The following is a 12,017-nucleotide window of genomic DNA, read 5'->3' as shown; positions in this document are numbered from 1 at the left end:
GTTTCAAACAGTTTACATTGTAAGTGAAAAAAAATCACATGAGAAATTCTCCTTTTTCTTAGCATTTTTCCCACTTTTTTTTTTTTTATATTTTAAAGCTTTGAAAGGAAAATAATTTTACTAGTTGTCAGCCAATAAATGCTTGTTCAGCAAGTAATGAATGTACTATTTTCTAATTAAACAGTTTCATTATAGGCAGCAGCTTGTTGCTAATGATCAATAAATCCCATTGAGGAGAAAACACATGAGAAATTCTCCTTTTTCTTAGCATTTTTCCCACTTTTTTTTTTTTTTTATATTTTAAAGCTTTGAAAGGAAAATAATTTTACTAGTTGTCAGCCAATAAATGCTTGTTCAGCAAGTAATGAATGTACTATTTTCTAATTAAACAGTTTCATTATAGGCAGCAGCTTGTTGCTAATGATCAATAAATCCCATTGAGGAGAAAACATTTTAATCAGTAAGTCGTGTCCTCTGAGTGTCAGCCACTCTATAAACTCACAAGATACATATATATGTATAGATATACGTATGTGTGTGTATATATATATATGCATATAAATATAAAAATCGCATACTCTTTCTGGGTGATATGTACAGTCAGAATAACATTACAGCATAAATACACAGGGAATTTGTATAAAGTTTCTCTAATTTGAGAAGCCTTGAGCAATTCTGTTTTTTTTCGGGGGAGGTTAGGGGTGGGGAGGGGGGAAAGAATAAAGAGAGTTTTCACTTCAAGGAACGAAGAGTAGTCCCCTTAAGTTAGAATCTAATTACATACAAGATTTAAAGGCAACAAAATGCCCAGAGGAACAGCCCTATGTTATACACCATAGACATGGGGTTAAAAGGGCAAGAGAGCATGATTATAATAATACTTATATAGTACGGTTCATTCCCTTATAGCACTTTGCAACCAGAAAGTCTTACAACACCCCTGTGAGGTAGGTAAGTATTATTATTCCCATTTTACAGATGGGTAAACTGAGGCACAGATAGGTTAAATTATTTGCCTAAAAATCATGTAGTAAGAATCAGGAATAGACCCCAGGAATCCTGATGGCAAATCCTCTGAATTAACCAATAGACCACTCTCAAGTGAATGCCTGAGACACCTCTCAATGAATGGAGAGAATATTATTAGCCCATATTTACACAGATACATTGTCATCCTTTTGACATGTTGTCTTACATATTCTGACTTGTTTAGAGGACAGATAACAATGGTCATAGATAAACTTGACTGTAACATGTTGTTTTAATTCTTGTTGCCAACCCCATGTGGTTTTTGACTCCTATACAACCTGGGATGTAACTAAATGTTAATGACAATACACCTTAAATACATTCTTGAAATCTTTGCTTCTCCAAGGTGAAAAGCACAGTTACTCTTCCTTAAAGTGCAATGGCTCATTACAGAAATCTCAAGATTTTCCATGAAGTCCAACCAAACCCAAGTACAATCAGTCTGAAAGTGAAAAAGAAAGAACTTGTCTGTAGTGATGGACTTGTCTCTATATTCCATAAATAATTTCTCACATTCTATCGAGGCTGAAAGATTAATAATAAATAATAATCTATGTTAGCACGTAAAACCTCTAATACTTTTCTACAGCCACACATCCACCTTTCACCCCATTGTCATTTCTTTGGCCTGAAGCTGAGGGACACATCAACTGTAAATATTACTTTGCCTACAGGAATGAGGATATATCTATTATCTAGTAGATTCTTTTTATTGGTTCCTGTATTTCTTGTCCTTCCCCAGAAATCTAACTGTACCATCTGAGAAAATGAAAGATGGACACTGAGTAAACAGGATTCAAAACCTCAAAATTTATGTACAGATCCAGAGGCAATTCCCCTCCCACCTTCTCGATCACACTGTCACAGCCGTTCTGTGCGGCCCAGTTGGCATTGATTGATTATTATTATTATTAGTAGTAGTAGTATTTTTGTGAGCAATATTGATGCACAGAGATCCCAGTAAGGCTGCTTAGCTCAGTGTTCCTGGGGAAAACATATCCTATCCCACTACCTTAACAGAAACTTTGCCAGCATAGATGGTGCTTTGGAGCACTACACACAAACGTGATGCGCTACTTCTATGGCGAGTTTGATTGCGGATTTCAAAGCAGAATCTTGAAACATACTAAAAAATTAGTGCTTTTATTAACAGTTTTACAAACAGGATCCATTACTGTCTAGTTTCCTGAAGCCATTTCTCTCATTGTTTTGACATCATTTGCTGTTCTGGTGGTTTTTTTGTGTGTTTCTGCTGACGTGCAGCTGCAAGTCCCAAGAGGGAGGGCTTAGTGTAATAAACAGTTTAAATGTTGCTAATTTGATACTTTTATTTGCAACAACTTTCCTCTTCAAGCGATGGGGATCCCACAAGTTCCTATTACCTTAACTCAGAGTTCATCATGAAGAGTGTAAGGATCAATAATCTCCATGGAAAAAGAGACTTTTTTTTTTTAAGTAAAAAAATATCAAATATAACAAATTTATGAAAGACCATTCACAACATATACAGTAAGTGTTACATTTTGCTACAGCAGCTGTGATATTTTTTTTTTCTTTTTAGAATGCAAGGTCATACATCGCCATAAGTAAACACACTAATATGAGTAAGACCTTAAATGAATTTATACAGCCAGGCTTTATCTGTGGATAGATATACACTGTGTTTACTGTTTTACAGTCTAGCCTATTCTTATTCACACCATTGATATAACAGCTATGACCCTGCAAAGATTCTTCCTGTGCATATATAAATATAAATATTGAACCAAGTCAAAAAGAGCAGGGTCAAAGGTTATACGACTTATTAGACTCCTGTAGTTAAGGGTAAAAACTCCATTGTTTCTTTTGCAACTAATTTTTAATAAGAAGGCTGCTTCAATCGTTGTGTAGTTACAGCATTACATTCTGTAAACAATATTTTAAAGCATTCTAAACAAACATTTAAACAATTGATTCCTTATCGTTGTCCGGTGAGAGAAGACAATCCATAGCCTCGTCGCTTTTGCTCACGTCCGTTATCTTCAGCTGGAGATTATCGCTCGTGCCCCTGGTGACGCTGTCGTAGGATGGAGGGAAAGAGGTGGAGGACAGAGTTTCGGATTTGTCTATTGGCCTGCCGTAGTTCTCGTTCATCATGAACGCAATAAGACCCTCCTTCTCGGGTGCATCGTCCTCGAGGATGCTGCTCTCCAAAGTTCTCTGCCGGTACAAGTAAGATGCCTGCTTCATGGAGCGCCGGAACAAATGTCTCCTGTAGGCCCTCTGGATGACGATAGCAGAGACCTCTTCTTGTTTCCGCCTGAGAGTTGTTGTAATCGGTTCGTAAGAGATCTTAGACGGATTCGCCGCCATGAACTTTTCTTCCATCTGTATTTTAAGGGCATCCATCTCTCCGGATTCTCCTAGCACCCTTTTCGTAAAAGCAAACAAAATATCCAAGCAATGGATCCTGTCTCCGCTGACCATGGGCAGGTCCATCGCTATGAGTTTGATTTTGTTTGGTTTCGCTATGCGCAAAGGTTCTGATAGCGCGTCTGCAAAGTCTGAAAGTGCAGAATACTCAATAAACTGAGTGGCTTCAGGGTCAAACTTCTCCCAGATTTCATAGAACATATCAAAATCATCCTCGCTTAGAGGCTCTGTACTTTCCTCAGTGGCTACACTGAAGTTCTCTAAAATAATGGCTATATACATGTTTACAACAATGAGAAATGATATAATGATATATGTAACAAAGAATAAAATCCCTACAGCAGGGCTTCCACAGTTTCCCTTTGAACCATTTGCATTAGGAAGGTTTGGGTCGCAATATGGTGGTCCAGTGTTTAAAATAGGGTTGAGAAGACTATCCCATCCAGCTGACGTTGTGATTTGGAAGAGACAGAGCATGCTGTTAGCGAAGGTTTGGAAGTTGAACATGTCATCAATCCCATGCTCCTTCTTAACATAGGCAAAGTTAGCCATGCCAAAAATGGCATAAATGAACATGACCAGAAAAAGCAAGAGGCCAATGTTGAACAGAGCAGGTAGGGACATCATTAAGGCAAACAGGAGAGTTCGAATTCCTTTGGCTCCCCGGATGAGTCTTAGGATCCGGCCAATCCGAGCCAAACGAATGACTCTGAAGAGTGTGGGAGAGAAGAAATATTTCTGGATGATGTCAGAAAGTACAGTGCCTTGAAAAGAAAAGAGACAAACAGCGAGTTAGTACATGGAAAATAATCCCAGGCTTCCCTTTAAAGCCATCAGTCAGGATTATTGAGAAAATAAATGAAAAGTTCCCCAGACTGGAAGGCCTGCAATAAAGGGAATGGCATTGTTGGTGCTTTGATGCCCATTTGATCCATACAGACTGTGTTGACATTATGAGCAAAGAATGGTAGTGGCAGTTTCAGTAAGGGAAAGTTTTCCTGTTGCAGATGATAAACCAGGACCAACTGAGATAGGACACAAATAACTGCAGCTTTTGGCCATGACCCACCTGAGAAATTTATCCTGAGTGCAGATGGTCAGAATTTTTCTGACATGACCACATTTTTGTCTGTAAAATATTAGTGAGTCAGCACTGAAGTGCTGGTGTGCTGGGCCTGTTTTTCTGAGCCATCACTGGAACAGTGCAGGTTTCTACTGTGCAGCCACTTGGCTGGTTGGATGTTTATAAATTTTTCCAGTTTCCCTGATGGGCTGGGAGGGGATTAAGGTCTAACAACATGAGCTTGCATCCCTGTAACTAAACTCTCCCAGCAGAAACAGAGCCCTTGGTGCAGACTGTCTGATGCCAACAGTCTCTGGCTGCACTGAGCTGTGCTGAGCTCATGTGTCCCACCTGGAAGAGGGTTCCCTGGCATGGACCAAGGCCTCTGACACTGAAATGACATGGTTGATCACAGGGAGCACTATGACCAACGTGACACCTCTGGTTAATTGACTGCTATGGGCATACCCAGGGCACCTAGCATCAAGGTTCTGATGACAGCTGCATGGCAGTAATGTTCCCTGGGTGACCCAAATCTGTGAAATCCAGGCCGTTCAAGGCCCCCAAAGCACAGGCTGCTCTCTGGGCACTGGAGATCTGCATTGGCACCTTGCAGGTTCCCTGGTCCATTTAGTGCAAAAAGAGCATCAGTCAACAAGAGGTCTCTGTTTTCCTAACATGACACTTTTTCATTTAACTCTTCCCCCCTTCAAAATGGAAGCTTTCTTTTGGAAGAGCTGAATTTCTGAGCTCCTTTTGCTCACTGGATCAGCTGACCATCTTCCAGTTGCTACTTTATTTCCAACTGTAATGAAAACAATTTTGGTAGGATTTCAAACTCACACTTGAACTGCACTTCTGTAGCATTTAATGTATGATCTGGGGTTGGGGCTGCAGAACAGCAAAAAGCACAAACTAACAATAAAATTGTGCCTTTCTGTTTCATCCCTTGGATATATGAGGGTGCAGAGCTCTAGTGACAACGGGGCTGAGAACAGCCAGACTCACTGCACTGCTCAAACCTGCCCTGAAGGACTATTTCATACTGTTGTAACAAAAAATAAATAGCAAAACAATAACAATCCACACATGCCCTTTTTCATGTGGCTTTTTTACTTCTCTATCTTTGGCTGTTACACAGGTGTTAAGTGTATGTGGTGGGCCAGTTCTGGACCGTGTTTTATCACCATAAGGGTGTTCAGGTATGATAATAAAGATATGATAATAAAGGTATGATAAACCTCATAATTTTGCTGATCACACCAGTTATTGTTTGGCAGTGCTATGTTAGATTAAAATTACATACTAAAAAAAGTGTGTTTAAGATTCAGTTCTCTGAGCTGATAGAGTACATTACCGCACAAAGCCTTTAACTTTGTCAATAAGTTTTATGTCTCCCTTTTTAACTTTGGAGTTTTGGGTGTGAAAAGCCAGGGTCACCTACCTACGATGGACAGAATCACGACCACAAAGTCAAATATGTTCCAGCCATTGGTGAAGTAGTAGTGTCGCAGAGCCAGCATTTTGAAGATGCACTCTCCAGTGAAGATGGCAACAAAAAGCATGTTGATTTTATGGAGGATGTTGACTTTTTCTTGACTTTGGTCATCCGTTTCCACCATCATGGTAACCATGTTAAGGCAGATGAGAATCATGATGGAGACATCAAAGGCTTGTTTTGAGACGACATCAAAAATAAAACCTTGGTATTTGTTCTGGGGGAAAGGAGAGGGTTTAGTTAGGAAAATTGAGCTGTGCCAAAATGACAACATAATTGTCTCCTAATTGATCAGAAAGTAGAGGAAAACAGGCAATATGCACTGCTTCTGATGAGAACTTCATAAACTTAAAGATGGTGATGAATGGTTTTATGATAGAGTTTTCAAACCCATTTACTCCTAATGCTTCTTGAAACTACTGAAAACAAGACACTGGACTGTGGCCATGAATTTATTCAATGCAGGCAGGTGGCCACCGGAATAAGTAAATGGCATATGTAAATTGGAATTTTAGTAAATGCTGCAGAACAGTGGGAATTTGTACCACAGGTCAATGAACTTGCAAATATCATCCAAAATCAAAACATATAATTACAAAGTGCCTTTCATCTGGGAGCAATAAACCTTCCTATACTAAAAAGTTGAATTGCATTTATTCTACTAAAAAAACATTCAGCTATTACACAAAGTTTAACTGAATTATGCTGTTCTTACCAGTGGCCTTGGGATTGGCTTTTGAGGTTTCTTAGATCCCAGCTTTTTCATTGCATTATAGTACTTTTTCTGTTCTTCTGTCATAAAAATGTCCTGGCCACCTAAGTATAGGGTGAGAACAACACCATTACTTTTGACGAAGAGAACTCCACTGACCCACTCCAAAGTTCAAGGCTGTATACTCTCCCATTTCATTTTCCTTTTAATATAGCTTTCCTCAAAATATCTAAGAAGGTGAGCTGGTTTTGTCTGGGATAGAGCTAATTTTCTCCACAGTAACCAGGATGGGGCTATGCTTGACTGGTGTCTAAAACAGTGTTGATAACACAGGGATGTTTTTATTGCTGAGCAGGGCTCACACAGTTTCTCAAGGCCTTTTCTGCTTTTCTCTCACCACCCTACTCATGAATAGGCTGGGGGTGCACAAGGAACTGGGAGCTGACACAGCTGGGACAGCTGAGTCCAGCTGACCAAAGGGATATTCCATACTGTGTGGCACCATGCTCAGTATACAAAGCTGGGGGAAGAAGACGGGCAAAGGGGGCATTCAGAATGATGGCCTTTGTCTTCCCAAGCCTCCATTCTGTGTGATGGAGCCCTGCTTTCCCTGGGGATAGCTGAACACCTGCCTACCCATGGGAACTGGTGGATTGTTTTGCTTTGCTTGTGCGTGGCTTTTGCTTTCCCTAACAAACAATCTTTATCTCAACTCCAGGGTTTCATCGCTTTTACTCTTCTAGTTCTCTCCCCCACACCGTCATGGGAGCAGCGAGTGGGCAGGTGAGAGGTTTGGTTGCTGGCTGGGGTTAAACAACAATCTGATGGGTTTGTTGAGATGCGGTGCTGGGAGCTGCTCATCACATGGATGTGAGGGGCAGGAGGCAGAGAGTACTGCAGGCAATGATGGAGGAGCAGGACTCAGGTTCTGACAGCACTCAAGGTAGGTCCAGGGTGAGCGGGGGAAATAGAAGAACCCCACTCCTGTGTTTAGAGCCTACCAAGCAGTGAGAAATACAACTCCCAAGCCAGGTTGCTCCTCCCTGGCCCTTGCCAGGTACCTTGGGGCAGGTAATTGGTTGAGGAGAGCAGGATGGACTTCTTGGAGGGATGATGGTATTTGTGCACAGGGGACACCATGACGGTCTGTGCCTCTGTGTCAAAGTTTGTGCCAGAGACCCCCTCTGCCTGAAGCTGCCCTTCTGCTTTCTGTGAGGGAATCCCCCAGCCTATATTTTCAGGATGTTCATGCTATGGGGACATAAGGGACTGCTACAGCTGTGCCTTTGTAAAAATCCTGTAAGGTGGTTTTTGCAGTTGCTCTGCCACTGCTAATCTTGAGGCTACTGTGACAAAACCATTGCTGATAAATCTGTTCCTTGACCTGGTCTCTGCAGCAATCACAAGATGATATGTAGCATATGCAGTACTTATCTTTTTCTTTTGTTGGTTAAAATTGTCAATGATGACACCAATGAAGAGGTTCAATGTGAAGAAAGACCCAAAGATGATGAAAATCACAAAGTACAGGTACATGTATAAATTATATTCCCATTCAGGCTGTTCCTCGTACTGCAAAGGGAGAAGGGAAAATGTGAAAATTACACCATCTCTGCACACATCAAAATACTGATGCAGTTAAATGAGAACAGTCCAATAGCAATAAAAATTATAAAACGTGAAAAAAATGGTGTCACTCCCATGAACAGAGTCAGCTCTCCTCGATCTCTGAAGTTTACTATTGGCATCTGCACTGCCATAGTCATTTCAGCAATGTTCCACAAGACTGTCACAGTGATCACACTGCTCCAGAAAGTGCAAGGCCAGAATAAATCCTCTAAAATGTTCTCAGTTAGAACCCAGAAGGGGAAAAGAATCAACTTTTTGATTATTCTAAAACTTATATGGTCTAATGGAACCTATAAAAACCAGAACTGTGATCCAGTATAATTAAATGCTACTGAAAAAAACTGTATTTATAAGTACAATTTTTTTTTAATGAAGGGTGGAATCAAATAAGATCTTTTGCTGAATAACTGAGCAACGCAGGCCAATAACCTCAAGTCACCTCTACATTTGACAATGGTGCTCAGATTTGCCCCATCAGCAACAGGTATGCAAACAAGGTGCCAGGAACTTGCATTCCCAAAATGCTGTATTTTCTCAAGGGTAACCCATGAGTTTCATTCAGCATTAGGGAGGATACACATGTGTACATGTAGTACCAGAATAAATAAACATCATGAGCTATTTTCTGCAAAGGTACTTTTCTGCTTCTATGATGCCACGAGGTGTTCCCATCCCTTATTCCTCCATTTAAGCCTTGACTGCCTATCACTGAATTCAGCCTTGTCAAATTCCCAGTACCAGACAGCTCTCTCAAAAATTAACAGCAAGCGTAAACTTGTTCCTTTAATATTATTAATAGAGGAAAAGGAGAAAATAAGTCCTTCATAAAAAACAAACAAACCCATATGTGATTTAGCAAAGGAAATGCATTTTTCTTAAGGAAACCTGGTAGCTGTAGAGGATGCAGGTAAGACCTGGGCAGTCACCAGCACCCAGAGCTCCAGCACATCTCAAGCCAGAGTTTAAAGCTCACACCATCCTCTTGCCTTACCAGAAATCCCTCCATGCTCCTTCAGTGTAGAGCTGCATTTGTTTTAATCTCAAGGTTGTGATGCTTCAGTAGCAGCTGCAAAAAGTGAAGGTCTGCAACTGTCCCAGTCAGAATAATACTGGGACTGGCAACCTATATGCAATTTTTTTGTTGTGTTTATTGTTAAGCATCTTGAGTGCTGCAAAAGTCAATGGAAAAGGAAATGATTAATTTCCATGCAGGGACTTACCTCTCGTGAATCCACTGCTGCATACATAATATCCATCCAGCCTTTAAATGTGGCCTGAAAAAAAACCACATTATATATAAGCAAATTAAATAAGTACATCTTGAAATTAGAACATCATCTCTGTGCTGAACTTTCAAAATGCAATGTTGAGCATGTTCTTCACAATTAATGGACTGTCTGCCTTTTAAAGCAATACATATCCATGAGTTTATGTTCATTTGGATATTTAAAATCATTCCAGAATGTTTTTCTCCTGGATTTTCCCATTTGTGTTTCCTGATTTTCTGTACTTGTAGGGATAAGATAGAGGGCTTTAAAAGAGAATTTAAGAAGGAGAGAAAACATGGCAATTAAATCTTTGGAAGTTTTGACCTTAAGAATTTCAAGTAATGAAGAGATAACAGCTGCACATAAAACAAAGAGTGTTGTCCTGCACAAGTCCTGGTCCAGGTGAGATGGATCCCATGCATACTGCCTGCTCATACTGACAACTATGTTGTAGGATCCCACTGAAGCTTGGACTCTGCCCTCTTTTAAACCAGGACAAGTCAAGACAGTGGTAAAGCCCAGGGAGCTGCACAAATCACAGCTGATTTGAAAGGAGCAAAGTCAATCAACACTTGCTGTGAGCCTGGCCCTGGAAACTCGATCTGCTTTACTGGTCAGACTTTATTTTTCTTAAATCAGGGGGTTTAATTTTTCTTTAAAATTGTTTAAACAAGGAAGAATTCCACAGAAGTCAGTGTCTCTTACTGGAATCTTCAATGGAGAAAGAGCAGGGACAGAAATCTCAGGAGAAACACATGGAAGTGATTTTTACTATTCTGTAGCAAAACCATGACTCTTAGATCTCAATATAAGCATCTTATTAGACATAGCCTGATGCCAAACACACTTGGCATTAGGTCTGACTCTGGCCTAAGTCCCATTACCTTCATATTAGTTCTCTAGTGTTGTTTCTCATTTGACTTCTGACCCATTTAGACTCACTCTGAATCTAACTCAGTGTGAGCAGATAACAAGGCATTTTTCATTTAATCAGATTTACACTAGCATGCATGAAAGACCCACACCCCATATTTTTTTACATCCTACTGACACTTAGGTTGAATTTTCTCTTGTTGTGTGGGCACACAATTCCAGATAAGGCTAATAGGAATTTGGCCAGAGGTTCCCAGGAGAAACCCAGGCAGTTGTGCTGAGGCAAATCCAGTGATTTTAGAAATGCTCCACTATACACTCTCTCTTATTATATTAAGTCCTGGAGGTAATGATGTCTTCCCAGTTTCTTCTGAATGTTACTGAGCCAAAGGAAAATGTTGTACAAGAGGTCAATCATATTTCTCATGAGAGTATATATAAAACAATATTTGAAAGGCTGCACATTTTTATCTACTGGTTGAAAGAGATTAATGGACTCTCCCAAACGAGAATCCTTTGGAAAATCTCTTCCATGGTACCGTGTGTTAAAAACCACTTTAGATGAAAAGTATTTACAGGAACGATCAGCAGTTTTATTAAAACAAATAATTATTTGAACCTGTCATGCTTATACCCCTTATGTGTTGTAATATTTTCCTTTTTTGCCATTCTCTTTCTAATCTGATGAAAGGTTTTCTGGTGTCATTACAACCGCTTACAGCTTTCAGCTCAAAGTGCCATTCAGGAAGGGTGGACAGGATGAAATAAGAAATCCTTTCCCTGTGGTACAAAATGATATGATCTTAGCCTGTACTTTTCTCCCACTTGGGAGGAAATCTTTTCTCCTGAGTAGCTATTTTACCCCTCAACGTGTACCACAGACACGGGAGACTCTACTGCAAGGCACAGTGGTTTGTAGTGATAACAGATGATGAAGTGATCTGACAAAAATAAATATTAAGGGAATGAAGTGCTGTGATTTTCTGTTTTCCCCAGTTGTCCAACAGTAAGAGAATTAAAAATCCACAGGGTTTCTGGAAAGCTTCCCTAGACACTTCATCTGCAGAGGGTAAAAGATACTGAGAATGAAAGAAATATAACACTGAGAAAATAAATTATTTATCTGGAATTAGTAACCACTTACACTCTGGATAAGGAAGTGACAAAATCTTCATGGGAGTGCTTGTGATATTATCCTGCCTGGAAGCTATCCAGAGAAACACCATTTTCTACTGAAACTGTCATGTGATGAGATTATCTACCGATAAACTCGTCTTGGGATGGGATTACATTTTGTTATTTGACTGGTGGTTAGAGATGCAATGCAGTAAATTAGTAGAGAGGAGGATAGGTGGGATAGCACTGGTTGCCCTCAAATCAAACGGTGCCTTAAAATAAAGCAAGCCCTTAAATCTGCAAACTTTTGGGGGGTTGGTCTTATTTTTCTTTTTTTTTTTTTTCTTTTTCTTTTTTCTTTTTCTTTTTCTTTTTCTTTTTCTTTTTCTTTTTCTTTTTCTTTTTCTTTTTCTTTTT

At 39.8% G+C, this 12,017-nt stretch overlaps 1 protein-coding gene across 8 annotated transcripts in view; it reads right to left on the bottom strand.

Moving 5' to 3' along the window:
- Nucleotides 1–281: 281 nt before the first annotated feature.
- LOC108503005 (sodium channel protein type 5 subunit alpha-like) overlaps nucleotides 282–12,017 on the bottom strand; it is a 224,290-nt gene continuing 212,554 nt past the window's right edge. For all 8 annotated transcript variants that reach the window (XM_017826522.1, XM_017826524.1, XM_017826525.1 and 5 more), the window contains 5 exons: nucleotides 9,564–9,617; nucleotides 8,149–8,286; nucleotides 6,718–6,822; nucleotides 5,949–6,219; nucleotides 282–4,205 (listed from right to left, as the gene is read on the bottom strand). In XM_017826522.1, the coding sequence (XP_017682011.1) occupies nucleotides 2,971–4,205; nucleotides 5,949–6,219; nucleotides 6,718–6,822; nucleotides 8,149–8,286; nucleotides 9,564–9,617 (1,803 nt within the window). In that variant the 3' untranslated portion in view covers nucleotides 282–2,970. The remainder of the gene's footprint in view (nucleotides 4,206–5,948; nucleotides 6,220–6,717; nucleotides 6,823–8,148; nucleotides 8,287–9,563; nucleotides 9,618–12,017) is intronic.

The sequence above is a fragment of the Lepidothrix coronata genome, unplaced genomic scaffold (assembly GCF_001604755.1).
Source record: "Lepidothrix coronata isolate B3197 unplaced genomic scaffold, Lepidothrix_coronata-1.0 Scaffold128, whole genome shotgun sequence".
Classification (NCBI taxonomy): domain Eukaryota; kingdom Metazoa; phylum Chordata; class Aves; order Passeriformes; family Pipridae; genus Lepidothrix; species Lepidothrix coronata.
Note: the sequence above shows the minus strand (reverse complement) of the source record. Positions and strands in the feature narration are given on the sequence as shown.